Raw genomic sequence first — 14,800 nt, forward strand, 5'->3', positions numbered from 1 at the left:
TAAAGTTTGCCAATCTATGCATAATAGGGATTCCAGATGGAGAAGAAAAAGAAAACGGGTGAAATGTATTTGAAGAAGTTACGGCTGAAACCTTTCAAAATCTAAAGAAGGAAACAGATATTCAGATACAGGAAGCATAGAGGGCCCCAAACAATTTGAACTGCAAAAGACTTACACCAAGATATAATAAAAATGGCAAAAATTACAGGAGAGGATTCTAGAGGCAGCAAGAGAAAAATAAAGAGCTAACTACAAGGGAACCTACATAAAGCTATGAGCTGATTTCCCTACAGAAACACCACAGGCCAGAAGAGAGTGTCAAGGCACATTCAAATTTCTAACAGAAAAAAATATGTAACCTAGAATACTCTACCCAGCAAGAGTATCATTTAAAATAGAAGGAGAAACAAAGATGTTCTCAAACAAAAACTAAAAGAATACAACAATACGAAACAAGAAATATTGAAAGGTCTCCTCTAAATATGAAAGAAGTAAGAAGATACAGAAGAAAGGGAATCATATTTGGAAGTAATCACTTAAATAAGCCAGTGTACAAATAAAAAAAAAAAAACCTACTTGAAAAAGTGATGATAAACTCAAGGAACAGCAAAAGGATAAACACCATTCTTAATGGTGAAAAACTGAAAGCATTTCCACTAAGATCAGGAACAAGACAGGGACAGCCACTTTCACCACTGTTTTGGAAGTCCTAGCAAGGGCAATCAGAGAAGAAAAAGAAATGAAAGGAATACAAATCAGAAAAGAAGGAGTAAAACTATCACTTTGCCGATGACATGATACAATACCTAGAAAATCCTAAAGAACTACCAGAAAACTGTTAGAGTTCATCAATGAATTTGGTAAAGCTGCAAGATACAAAATTAATACAGAAATCTATTGCATTTCTATACACTAACAATGAAAGATCAGAAATAGAAATAAACCATCTCATTTACCATCACATCTAAAAGAATAAAATACCTAGGAATAATCCTACTTAAAGAGACAAAAGACCTGTACTCTGAAAACTATAAAATGCCAATGAAAGAAATCAGACAACACAAACAGATGGAAAGATATGCCATGCTCTTGGATTGGAAGAGTCAATACTGTCAAAACGAATCAAAACAAAAAAAAAAAGAGAGAGACTAATTAGTAACATTTCTTAGTGAAATTTATGAATATCAAAAATATTCAAAGAAATATATCTAGTAAACATATAGCCTGATAGTGGGAGGAGGGTGTGAGAAACTTAGGAAAGGAAAAAATAAACTAGGTTGACCTCAGACTTCTCCAAAAAACTCTATGTTAGAAGAAAAATAGTACTATCTAATACAATTCTCAAAATGGTATACTAAATCAGCTACTGCCCATGTAAGAAAGCATTAGTAACACAGTCTCAGGTAGACTGTGTAGATGTTTTCCTTATGCATATTTATAAAAATACTAAGATGGAATTAGTGGGCTGAGAAATGAGACTACACAAAGAGCTCAAAATGAGACTTAGAGTATTATAAGAAGGCTAATGGGGTACATCAAAACAAAGGAAATTAATTTAAGTAAAATTATTTTAAATATGACTGCCAAACAATGCAAATGTTAACTAATAACTATCATAATAGTAGATATTAATGTCTAAAATCCAAAATAATATTTTAAAAGTCAAGAAGTGGAGTGGGAAAGAAAAGGGTAATAAAAGTGGAAGTAATAAATTCTCTCTTTACATGGAGTAGTTTATCAGTAAATATTTTTTCTGCATAATTAACAATAAAAAATGTTTACTTTTAATCTAAAAAAATTCTAACATCAGCCAGTAGTAAATAAAAAAATTAAAATGTCATCAAAATTGCTAAAGGCAAAAATGAATATATATATATGAAAATATATATATACACACATGGATAAAGGATGCAAGAAATTTTAAATGCAGAAAAATTTGAGCAAAACACAAAAATAGAAAATATAAAAAATGATGACATAGAAAGAGCAAGTATATCCTGACTTAAAAATCTTTTACAGAAAACATACTCAGATTTGTTTACACAAAGTACATCTGGTATTTGTTGTTTATAGGAAGTACAACTAAAATAATTTAGCACAGAAAGATTTAAAATAGCAGGATTATGGACATAGATAAGACTATATTAGAATTGGGATTCTAATAAATTTTTAATTACATAAAGAAGTATTCTACAATTAATAAAATTCTTTAAGATAACATTATGAAATATGAATGTGCTGATAATGCATAAATAGCATAAAATTTTTTAAACTATATTTGTACATGTATGAATGCATATATATATATATATACACACACACACACACACACACACACACACACACACACACATAACCAGAAAGATTAGGAGGAAATGAATTACTTTAATTTTCTTCTCAGTACTTTTCTGTATCATATAATTTTAAGAAAAAAAATTTTTTTTATTGTATTTTTGCCTTTTCTAGGGCCGCTCCCACGGCATGTGGAGGTTCCCAAGCTAGGGGTCTAATCAGAGCTTTAGCCGCCAGCCTACACCAGGGGCACAGCAACACGGGATCCGAGCCGCTTCTGCGACCTACACCACAGCTCAAGGGGCAAGGTCGGATCCTTAACCCACTGAGCAAGGCCAGGGATCGAACCCGCAACTTCATGGTCCCTAGTCGAATTCGTTAACCACTGTGCCACGATGGGGACTCCAAAAATTTATTCATTTATTTATTTATTTTGCTTTTTTTTCTTAAATATTAATCACAAACACAAAATACTATAATCAATGGAAAGGTATATCATGATTCTGAATTGGATGCTGAATAGGATGTCAATTCTTTCTAAATTACATATTTAATACAATTGATCAAAATGGTTTTTTCAGATGAGTCAAGATATTCTACCATTTTACAGGTATTAAAAAATTCAAACAAGAAATAGTATATACAATATAATGAAATGACAAAAAGATGGAATGAAATAATACAAAATCATTACTACTGATTAGGTGGTGGAAGATATGTGAGTTTAATTTTTTTCTATATACTTTTCTGTATAACATAAATTTACCCCAATGAGAATACCTACTTTTAGAAACTATTAAAAGTAACAGCTTATATTTTTATAATCTACTTAAACATACAAATTATAGAATCAATAATGACTTTCATTTTTTTCTTTATATATGTCTATATTCTCTAAACTCAGTATACAGAACACATATTATTCCTAAATTCAGAAAAATTTTGTTTTAAAAAATTGTCTTCCAACATCAACCTTCCACTGTGGTAAAAGTCAGCTAACACCCCACTGCTCCAATTTTAATGTGTTTCCTCTTGTACAGTCTTCAGAGGCAATGGGGAAAAGTTTCAGTTTTCAAACAACAGGTGATCTGACATGTCATCTTTTTTGAAAGAGCTAAAATGGGTTAGCCTAAAATTCAGCCTTCCTATGAATTGCTTAGTTTTCTGTGAAAATGTTAGTTTCTATTTTTGACTTAGTTTTGACAGACTGAAGAACAGGGGATTTTTCTGGAGAAGAATAGGCTCCTCTATGACAACAGCTAAATAAATAAATAAATACAAGAAAGAACTGTATTTCCTCACATTGAAATGACAAAAGGTTTCCTTTTTGCACACTTTGCTACAAGCTATAACTACATATGTATTTTTAAGAAAATAAGCAATCTATTTAATCTGTCCATCCTTCTAACCAAGCATCCATCCATTTATCCATTATCCCCAGAAATAATCCCTAGCCCCAAATTGTTTTTCTTTGTCACGTACATTTTTGTACTATAACTATATATGTAGGTATTTATAAATAATAACACAGCATCACTTGGCATTGTCTACTTTATGTATGCATGCAGAGATGTAATCACATAATCTCTAGGTTTGTTTCTGTTAATCATTGTTTTCCCTTTCTCCATAGCTCCCTCTACCACTAATTGCTTCTTTTTCAAGTTCTCTATGATCATATAGACAAATACTGTAATAAGGAATATGTTTCCTTAGATACTTATTCTTTTATTGGAATGGGATAGATTCTAATCAGGTTACTTATTTTTTGGTACTAAAAGATATCCATGAAAACTAAATATCCTTTCCTGCATATCCTCACTTTCAAAACTGTTATATGTTTCCAGTCTGATAAGTATAAATTACTCTACCATTATTAATTCATTTCCCTCCTCACTGTTACTTACATGGAATATTTTTTCACACCTTAATCTTCCATGAGTGACTTTTCTATCCTCTGACCATTTTTAAAACTGGAATCTGTTGTCTTATCACTTTTGAGAGAATTCTCCCTATATAATATAATATTGATGGGGTTCAGGACAAGATACCTCAAAATATGTCCCCTTGACATAATGAACATTTTAAACTGAAACAATTTTAGAAATGGCACATGCAGGAAGAACTTTCTGCCCCTCCTGTAAAAGCAGGTCCTAAAAGATGCCCTCCCTATACCAAAAAGAAAGAAGATTGCTTTGTCTCTGAAAATGATGGGACAATGAAAGGAATGTGAATAAATGGGACTTGCTAAACTTCTCCCAGATTACTATACTTAGCTCATACCCTTTGTCCTGTCATATTTGCCCATAACTTTCCACTCTTCATCAAATCTAATATAAAGATGCTCTGTTTCAATTATGTCTTTGGGTCTTCATTTCCTTATGAAGTCTCATGTGTCACATAAAATGTAAATAAATTATATATTTTTCTCTTGTTAATCTGTCTTTTGATACAGGGATCTGCTGAGAATTTAGAAGGGTAAAGATGAAATATATTTTTCCTCTCTACAATATCAATCCTTTTCCTGTTCTCTGTATTACTAATACTTCCTTTCTAAGTTAACTGTTTGGAAACTTTACCACACTACTTTTGCCATATATTTTTAAAATTTTTATATAAATAGATATTTCTATTACATACTTTCATAGATTTATGATTTCTAGTCTCAATTAAGAGAGTTTTTAACCCCTATATATAATCTCCTCAGGACTCTTATTTTCAATTTTTCCTTCCTTTCTTACTCTATCTGGAAGTTATTTTTAGATATGACTTAAAAAAGAGGTACATTTTATTTTATTCAAGTTTGATAGCCATGTACCAATGCCATTTATTTAGTAATGTACTAGTTTCTCAATGAATTAAAATTTTTTATCTTTTACTCTTTTATATAGTAGAATCTATATCTGGATTTTCTCATCCACTAACACATTTGCCTATTCTTATGCCAATATCATATTGATTTCACTACAGTAAATTTATAGTGTGATCTGACCTCTGGTAAGACAAGTTTCCCCTCAATTTTTTCTTTTTCTCAAAAGACCTTGTCATTTTCCTCTCATATATACAAGATTATATTATCCAAATTAAAAAAAAAATCAGTTAAGGTGAAATAAATTGGGATAGTTCCTGGAAGAAAAATAAATACATATATTAATTGGGTTCCACCCCTAAACGAATATGCTTTCTCTTTTGTTCAGAACTTGTGGGTCTCTCAATGAAATTATATAGGTCTATTTTTATTTGAAATATATCTTTCTTGTTAAATTTATTACTAAATATTCTATATAGTTTTAGGTACTTTTAAGAAAGGAAATATAAATAAACTACTTAATTAAAATATCCTATTAACCAAGAGCAAGACAGCAATTATTTTCCCAAAAGGTGAAATACTATGACAATCTAGTCAAAATCAGGATGTAAATGTGAATTAACTTCTGTACATACTTTAATCAATATTTTTGGACGGTCTAGAAGATGTAAATAAGAAATTTAGGAAATTTACAGAGCACTGTAAACCAGCTGTAATGGAAAAAATTAAAATCATTAAAAAAAGACATTAAAGTGAAAATATTCTGTTTTTTATAATGACTTGACTGAATACTTAAAAACTTAAAAGGACTTGTAAAACTAATAAGATGATACAATAAAATGGTTAGATAAAATCTAATAACCTACTCAAGCAGTAAACACCCAGATAGGGAAATGGGAAAAAATATTCCTTTTCACTTAGAGATTTAATAAGAATAGGTATCTGATCATCATGATGCTTATCAAACATCATTGATTGATTGTCTGATATGGAGCCATCTCTGTATTCTTCAGTTGAACCCTACTAGGCCATAGATATTATTGTTTTAACTAATGATGGGTGAGTTAGATATGTATAGTATTGCATTTTGAATTATACTTCAGTGAGGCTGGATTTTTTTTTTTCTCTTTTTCCTTTTATACTATCACTAACAAGATTAGGTGTTAAAACAATACTAGATTCAATATAAAATGAACTTTAAGAGTTTTCTATATTTACCATAGTCAGGACTAGTATAAAAGGTAATACTCTTTCCTATTCTTAAAGAGCTATTTATAATGGCAAATGTGGTCACTGTGCATTTTTCTATGTACTTTAGTTACTTTTCTAATCTCTTTTACAGTAATAATATATAGAAGTTTTATAATTATTGAGTCAATTTTAATAATTTATATTTGGCTAGGACAGCATTCATTTCATCTAGCTTTCACATATTGCCACATGATTACAGTAGTATTATCTTTTAATTTACCTTATGTCTATGGTTGGTCTCTCTCAATCTTAATCATATATTTTTGCTCTCTTTTTTCCTTAACAATCAGAATGAAAAGGGATTTTTCTATTTTCTTTTTTTTAATATTTTTATTTTTTGGCCATGCCTGCAGCATGTGGAAGTTCCAGGCCAAAGATAGAACCTGTGCCACAACAGTGACCTGAGCAGCTGCAGTGACAGCACTGGATCTTTAACCTGCTATGCCACAAGGGTACTACCAATTTTGCTATTTTCAAAATGAAAAATCATTTGGGATTTCTTTCTCCTTTTGTTTATTGGGGTGGCGGGTTTAGTTTCTTTTTAAAAGATTTTAAAAATAGCATTTACATCAATTAAAAAGGGAGGAAATAGTATAGCAGAGTATTATAGAAGGGAGGATAAATTCCAAGATTGAAACCAAGCTCTATAAAACTCAGCACCAAAATTAAATAATTACACAAAAGTATTACTTACGGATACACTTCTGAAAGCTGTTCAGCGATTGCATAAGCTGTTGGGTCTCTGTCCAAGGCATACAGAATAATATCTGACTCCTTCTGTAGAATGGCTTTTGTATGTCCTCCTGAACCAAACGTCATATCTAGAAAAAACTAGCCAACATAGAAAAGAAAATTACTCTTTAGCATGAACAAAATTTATTTTTGCCAGATACCTTAATTTCTAAACAAACATAATGCTTTTCAGAGCTGATAGCAAATAGAAAAAAATTTACAAATTTTTTGCTGAGAGTTCAATTTGTCATACATGAGATCTGGATCAATTATGAGTGATCAGTCCAAAAGAACTTGTCAGAGTATCAGCAAAATAATAACCTCTGGCACAGGCTGGACAATTGAACACAAATTTACCTTTTCTTCCATACAATCATTAAAAAAAAAAAGTCACAATTGGGCAAAAACCAGACCTGGACCATAAGAAACATGTGAACAAGGCAGTTGATTGTAGGTAGAAGTCAAGATACTCTTAGCACATTCCCTCAAAGTTATGTTCTTAGTTGAATGTACTCTCTCAAAAAGCTTCACTGGTATGATGAAAATAAAAACAAGTATTCTAATAATATTGAATGTTACGGCAACATACACTAAAAGTCAGACTGTTAAAAATATTTAAACATGTAACTTTTAAAAAGTTCATGTGTGCCCTCCACAAAGGAAATTCCTGTAATGAATCTGAACATTTCCCTACCGTGAATGTTACAACTTATTTCAGGGAGAGTGGTCAGCGACAAGGCATGATTATGCTTTGAATTTTTTTCTGTAAGCTACCACGCTGAGTCCTCTCCTCTGATTAAGCCCTCAAAAAAGTTAGCCTGCTATTCAAAGAATAATAGAGAGGAAATATTCTGATAAAAACTGAGAAGAGAGATACAAAATATAAGATGTAAATGTGTTTTTTTAAAAAGGTACAAGTATTGATTTTTAACATAAATGTGTTAGTATAACAAACTTGAACTTCTATCACTCAGTACAAAATGTATGGCTACATACATTTTTCACCTTTTTAAAACAGTAACTTTAAAACAGAACTTAAAAGCCATTATATTGTCTTTATTGCTGTTAGGAGTACATACTTAAATCTCAAACTCAAATTATTTCCTTTCCCAGCCTATAATTTATTTTATGCATCTATGAGTAGGTAAAAATCTTTCACCATAGCTTCCCTCAGTTTAGAACATGGTAGAGGTTTAGCATAATTTAAACTAAGAACTTTTCCAGGCAAAAATATAAACCACTTTCTTGTTATGTCCCAATATCAAGTCTTATATAACCCTGGGTTTAAACTAAGAGTACATAAAATAAAATAATTTGCATATTATTACATTACCCCAAGCCAGGAAAGTCCCAATCAATATTTAAAAGGAAAAATCCTTATTATTAAAAATATTCTGCAAAATGTGAGATGATGATTATAATTTACATGATTACTTTTTAATATATCACGATTATGCCCTTGGAGACATACTGACAATCAAGGAAGTTTCCACAGGAAAAAAAATAATCTATTACCAACCAAGAGTAACACAAAGCAAAAAGTGCAGACAAACGGAATTTATGAAACTAGAAGTGAATCCTACCATATGTCCTGGGTTCATAGGTGACTGGAGCCATTGACCTTCATTTTTAAAATTCTAATATACACTGGCCATCAAATATAATAAGCAGTACAACTGAAATGAGGGCCAATTAGTTTTTCCTTTCTTCCGGGTCATTAAGTTGACAAATAAATACATTTTTTAATTTGTACAAGTTGACAGTAAAATAAGACTTGAGAATTCTTTTTTTTTTTTTTGCTTAACAAATACATAAGAACAATAAATATGAATGTTTCAAAACAACCCTTTTATGAGTTTCAACTATACATATATACAGATGTATGTCTTATGCTCCAAACATATAAGGAATTCTTTCTTTGAAATTACCTAATGTAATTTATCTAAAATACCAAACCTATATGTGATATCAAGAGTTTTTTCCTGGTAACTTCACTTATCACCTGTATAATCCTGGCCAAATCATTTTAGCTCTCTGTGGTTTAACTGCTTTATCTAAGAAAAGAGGATAAAATGTACCCATGTTCACCTCAGAGATTTATAAAGATTATCTTATGTCTTCTTTACAGCCATGAAGTAGGTGTTAGTAAATCTGACATACACAGAAACTAGTATTACACTAAGCTAGTTAAGTGGCAAATGTAAGAACTGAATACAGGTATATCTGACTCTAAAACCTATATTCTTTCTCCCACCACTCTGACTCTGCATTAACAATAAAGTCTATATTTGGACACTGCTTTATGATTTTCCAAGTACTAAGGTTTTCCTACTTTATCTTATAAAAGCTCTGTAAGAGAATATAGACAAGTGGCATCATTTCCACTTTTACAAATAGAAAACACAGGTTCAAAGAGATAATGTGATTTGAGATCATATTCATAGTAAGTGAGGGAAAGAGAATTCTAAAAAAAAGTCTCACTAACTCTGAATTCTGTTCTCTTTCTGAAAAAAATTGAGAGAAGAAGGGAGGAAGAGAGTGAAAGAACAAAATAAGAAAAAAAAATTAGTAGGTGGTCTAAGAATCATGACAGATAGCATCATAGAAATTATACAAGAAAAGTATAGTGTTTTAGAGACAACACATTCTCAACAGAATTCAGACTCTTGAAAACTAGTCTTTCTTTATCTTTACATAGCAGGTTAACTCTTTTTGTTTGTTTGTTTGTTTGTTTGCAGGTTAACTCTTGACAACTCTCTTTCTCTCTCTTTTCTTCTCTTCTTTCAAGAAGATGCCTAAGTATTTAGAACTTTAGAATGAATGTTCTCCAAAGATTTTTCCATGGAAGAAAGAAAAAACTTTCTATCTTTAGTATCATTTGAAAATGACCACTTTTGTATCCTTTAGCTACAAAAAAAAAAAAAAGTTCAGAAAAAGAGAATGGTAGTTACCCTGGATTAGTGGTGTCCTTAGGAAAAGGAAAAAAAAAAAAAAAAAATTCTTTGAAGTTGGGTGGAGGAGAGATGGAAAAGATGAACAAATTCCAGAAAGGTGTAAGACCAATGAAGTGACTGACAGGTGATTAAAATCTCAGAGTAGCTGGCTAGGTGATGAACTGAAGGATAAATCACGAGTTTTCCAGTGCTACCAGAGATTTCTATTTCTCTCCATGGCACAGAGGAAGGCAAACTTTTGGTCCTAGAGGGTCTACAAAAGTTAAAACAAAAGGTATCTTAGGCAAAACTAAATGTGACATGAGGTAAGAAGATGCAGTGCCTCTGTATAGCTCCGGATGGTATGTAGGGTCTGGGGGGATAAATGAAATTGATATTCTCCACAGGGAGACTGGGATCAGAATCAAAGTGAAGATTATTTAAAGGAAAAAAAACTAGCATTTGAGGATGAGGATTCATAACTACAACTCTCTAACTCTGCCTCCAATTTAATATGGTTGCATCAGTTCACAGTAGTAGGTGTTTAGTATGTACTTAATGATGTGATATGAAAAAAGCTCAGTCTCCCATTGTAACTATGATAAATATAGCAACACTCATCTATGCACATGAATTCAGAAATAGTCATCAAAATATAAGACTCATTATGACAGGATCACATAAAATCACAAGATGCCCAACTTTTCTTTCTTTCTTTTTGCTTTTTGGGGCCGTACCCACAGCATGTGGAAGTTCCCGGGCTAGGGGTCGAATCGTCGGAGCTGCAGCTGCTGGCCTACACCTCAGCCACAACAAGAAGGGATCAGAGCCATGTCTGCGACCTACACCACAGTTCAAGGCAACACCGGATCCTTAACCCACTGAGCAAGGCCAGGGATCAAACCTGTATCCTCATGGTTCCTTAGTTGGGTTCCTTAACCACTGAGGCACGACTAGAACTCTCAATGCCCAGCTTTAAAGAGTCATTTAACACCAATGTATTCCTAACATTACCAATTGATTCATTAATCAAAGAACTTTTTCAGAACACTAATAATGATGTGTAATTATATAACTGTACGTAGCATTATGTTTTTACTTGCTGATCAGTCTCCTTTATATTTGAAAAAGAAAATGAACATTTCTTATTTTAGGTTAACTCTTTTAATCAAATACAATTAAATGACATTTTATCCCCCAGAGTCTTCTAAATATCATAGAAAAGATTAGATTCTACTTTTCACTGTGACGAGTCACTTCTGAATAGCTGAGCTATAGCTGTGGATCTCATATGGACAGGGCACTGATACGGAGTTTCAAAGCTCAGCCCATAACAGACTAGTGTACCCTTCATTATACTCATAAGGAAACCAAGGCCTAAAGAGGGTACCTAGAAGCTAGTTAAAGGCAAAGCTAATACTAAAACCCAGATCCTATGCTTATTCTACTTGGTCTTATAATACTCCCCAACTGAAATTACATAATCACACTTAAATAAAAACAAGAGTACTTTGAAAAAGTTCTTTTTTCCTTAACACAAGGTAGATACAAGTAGATACCTTAAGCTTCCAACACAGTTAAAAAACAATCACTAGTCTATCATTTTAATATTCTTAAGACTTTATGATGATAAATCTTTGGAATTAAATTCCAAAGACAAGTACGTTTTATATGTGGCCTAAAAAAATCTATGCCCATTATGTGTAACAACAACTGGTAAAGACACAATTCTTGACGGGCTGCAGCTTTCAAACTGATCTGGACATTAAAAACAAAAAATTTAAAACACTTAAAATCATAGACTCATAGGTGATTAAAGCTAGAAATTATATATATATATTTAATCTTAGTTTAAGTCCATAATTATACCACTCTGTCTTTATAGATGATATCTAGCACTCTCCTTTGATGCCTTTCACATGTGATCCTTTAAGACAGCTAAGGCTGCTCTCTGAGGCAGGAAGACTGACAGAAATCAAGGGATTTGCCCAAGATCACCCTGCATAGAATACATACTTAAAAGATTTTTTTTTTCCCATCTAAGACTTCTAATCATTGAAATTTTCATACTGGAACAACACTGTTAAAACTGGACATGAAAACATTTTTAGCCATGAATAGTATGAGGGCAGATACTCCAATTTCATTTTCCTAAGGTTGATTAGTCATTTCCAATCTGTGCAAGATTTTTAATAGTAAGTTCTCATCTGAATTTGGAAACAATATGGTCTGATTTTACTTTAAAAATTCTTCCTAAGAATATTTTCTTTTAGAAATTACTAATTTAAAATTTTTAGAATTAAAGTGCTTTTGAAGGAATTTTAGTTCAAGTTCATCTATTTGTAACTAGGCTCATTTTGAAATACTTTCTCAGGCATATACTTAACTTTTTAGAGTTTTTAGTAGGTAATTAAATTAACTTGCATGTTATTAATTACTAATATGTGTATTTACTGAATATTCAGAATAGATAAGGCTATAGGAGGTAATACAAAGATAGTAAGTTATGGGCCTTCTAGTTCAGTGAGAGAATGTAGACATGTACACATATAATTATTAATAAATAGAAATCAACAATACAAGAAAGGTATATATAATAATTTACAAGAAGTTAAAAAACAGATATTAATTTTAATCAGTAGTGAGATAAATGAAACTGAAGTATGTTACATTTCAGTTAGACCTTGAAGGTTTGGCAGAACTCAGAGCTCATTTTTTCTTTTCACTCTCCATATTCTCCAGATCAAATTAGGTACCAAAGCCTGCTGATTTTAACATACACACAAGTCTTAAATCTTTCCATTCTAATTTTTAACTCAGGCCACCATATTTCTTTACTTTATTATTGCATTGGCTCACAACTCATATCTATGCATCTAATCTTACTTTAATTCTTCTCGCTATCCTGTTAACAGGATATCCTTTCGAAAATAAAATTGTAGCATGTGACATTCCTACTTAAGTCCCCTCACAGGCTCTCCAAGACTACATGATAGAATTCAAACTTCTAAAAATGGACAATAGTCTTCATATTTAGTCTCTTCATTTCCTTCCAACATTATTTCTCACTATTCCCAGACATGAGTTTTATAACGTATTCTCTAGCAATACAGAACTACATGCAATAATCAAACATGCCAAACTGTCTTGTACCTTTTCTCCCTTTTGTCTTGTTCAAACTCTAACTTTATTCTTAAACAATTATGAGAGTTCTAATATGTCTACAGCTCTATTCCAAGAGTTGAAAATATAATAGCATGACAAAATAGACATGGGTTCTCCTCTCATGTAGTTTTCAACCTGATGGTACTGATATCTTTAATACACTGTCCTTTCTTTCTAGAATAACCTCTGAAAGATGCCCTAAACATTTACGTCCCTGCTGCTAAACAATAAATAATATACAGCATACAATCAATAAATATCTTCTGGGTAAATAAATAAAAACAAGGAGAATCAGATCTTAGCAAAGGCATAGACAGAGAAAGAGATAACTCAGGTATATGTACAGCCATGTGACTAGAATATAGGATATAATAAAAGAAGGCAGTGGAAAGGAGAAAAAGAGAAAAAAAGAGAAGGAAACATCAACAGCTCTCATATATGTTCCAGATTCTTTGTTAATTTTTGCAATATGTTCCCCATCTTAATCCTCATAGGAGCACTGGAAGATGCACAGGTCAGGAAATAATGTGGGAAAGGTAGAATCAGGTCAAAATGAAGAACTTCTAAAAGGCTAGGATATGTAACTTGCACCCTATTTGCTAGACACTGAACAGCTTTGAGAACTTTTTTAAGTACAAAAAAAATAATTTCACTGCCAACAGCATTACATGGATGCTTCAGTGTAAGAACATAGTGGTGGAGTTCCCGTCGTGGCGCAGTGGTTAACGAATCCAACTAGGAACCATGAGGTTGCGGGTTCGGTCCCTGCCCTTGCTCAGTGGTTTAACGATCCGGCATTGCTGTGAGCTGTGGTGTAGGTTGCAGATGCGGCTCGGATCTGGCATTGCTGTGGCTCTGGCGTAGGCCCTGGGCTACAGCTCCAATAGACCCCTAGCCTGGGAACCTCCACATGCCGCAGGAACAGCCCAAAGAAATAGCAAAAAAAAGACAAAAAAAAAAAAAAGAACATAGTGGTGACCTGGTGAAAGACACCCAAGTGGAAAAGACACAGAACTTGAACTGGCAATGGGAATGGAGAGAAATTATAAATACATGTAATTAATTTCATGTTTACTTTATGTAAGACATGGTGGTCAACATTTTATCTGCATTATTCATTTTATACATTGGCATAAATATATATATATATATATACACACACGATTAGTTAATTGAATGTGATTCTCAAATCACACTCCGAGCCAAATTGCTATTATTACTACTATTTTACAGAGGAGAAAGGGAAGGTTTAGAGAGGATTAAGTAAGTTTTTTGAGACACAGTTAATGGTTAAACCTGATTTCAAAAACAATTCTGTCTCCTGAACCTATGCTACTTTACTTTTCTATAGAGGTAGAATAGTAATTAGATGTGGTGAATGGAGAAGTGAGAAAATTGTTTTAGTGATCACAAAGCATGCTACCTAGGTAACTAAAAGGACAACAGATACTATATTTTATGCAACTATTATGCGCCAGTGCTAAATATGTCACACCCTTTAAATTTTTGATATAATTTAATTCTTACCACAGTCGGTATGGTAGGTAAAACAATTCTACTTTAAGATGAGTACATTGGAACCATTTACTTAGGAAAACTTGAATTGGTGGTATAATTAAAG

General features: G+C 32.1%; 1 protein-coding gene across 6 annotated transcripts in view; it reads right to left on the reverse strand.

Moving 5' to 3' along the window:
* The window catches only part of METTL15 (methyltransferase like 15), a 204,213-nt gene that overhangs the window by 94,834 nt on the left and 94,579 nt on the right, over positions 1-14,800 (reverse strand). For all 6 annotated transcript variants that reach the window (XM_047776101.1, XM_047776103.1, XM_047776104.1 and 3 more), the window contains exon 4: positions 7,044-7,180. In XM_047776101.1, coding sequence (XP_047632057.1) covers positions 7,044-7,180 — 137 coding nt within the window. The remainder of the gene's footprint in view (positions 1-7,043; positions 7,181-14,800) is intronic.

Source organism: Phacochoerus africanus, chromosome 4 (assembly GCF_016906955.1).
Source record: "Phacochoerus africanus isolate WHEZ1 chromosome 4, ROS_Pafr_v1, whole genome shotgun sequence".
In the NCBI taxonomy this organism is placed as follows: Eukaryota; Metazoa; Chordata; class Mammalia; order Artiodactyla; family Suidae; genus Phacochoerus; species Phacochoerus africanus.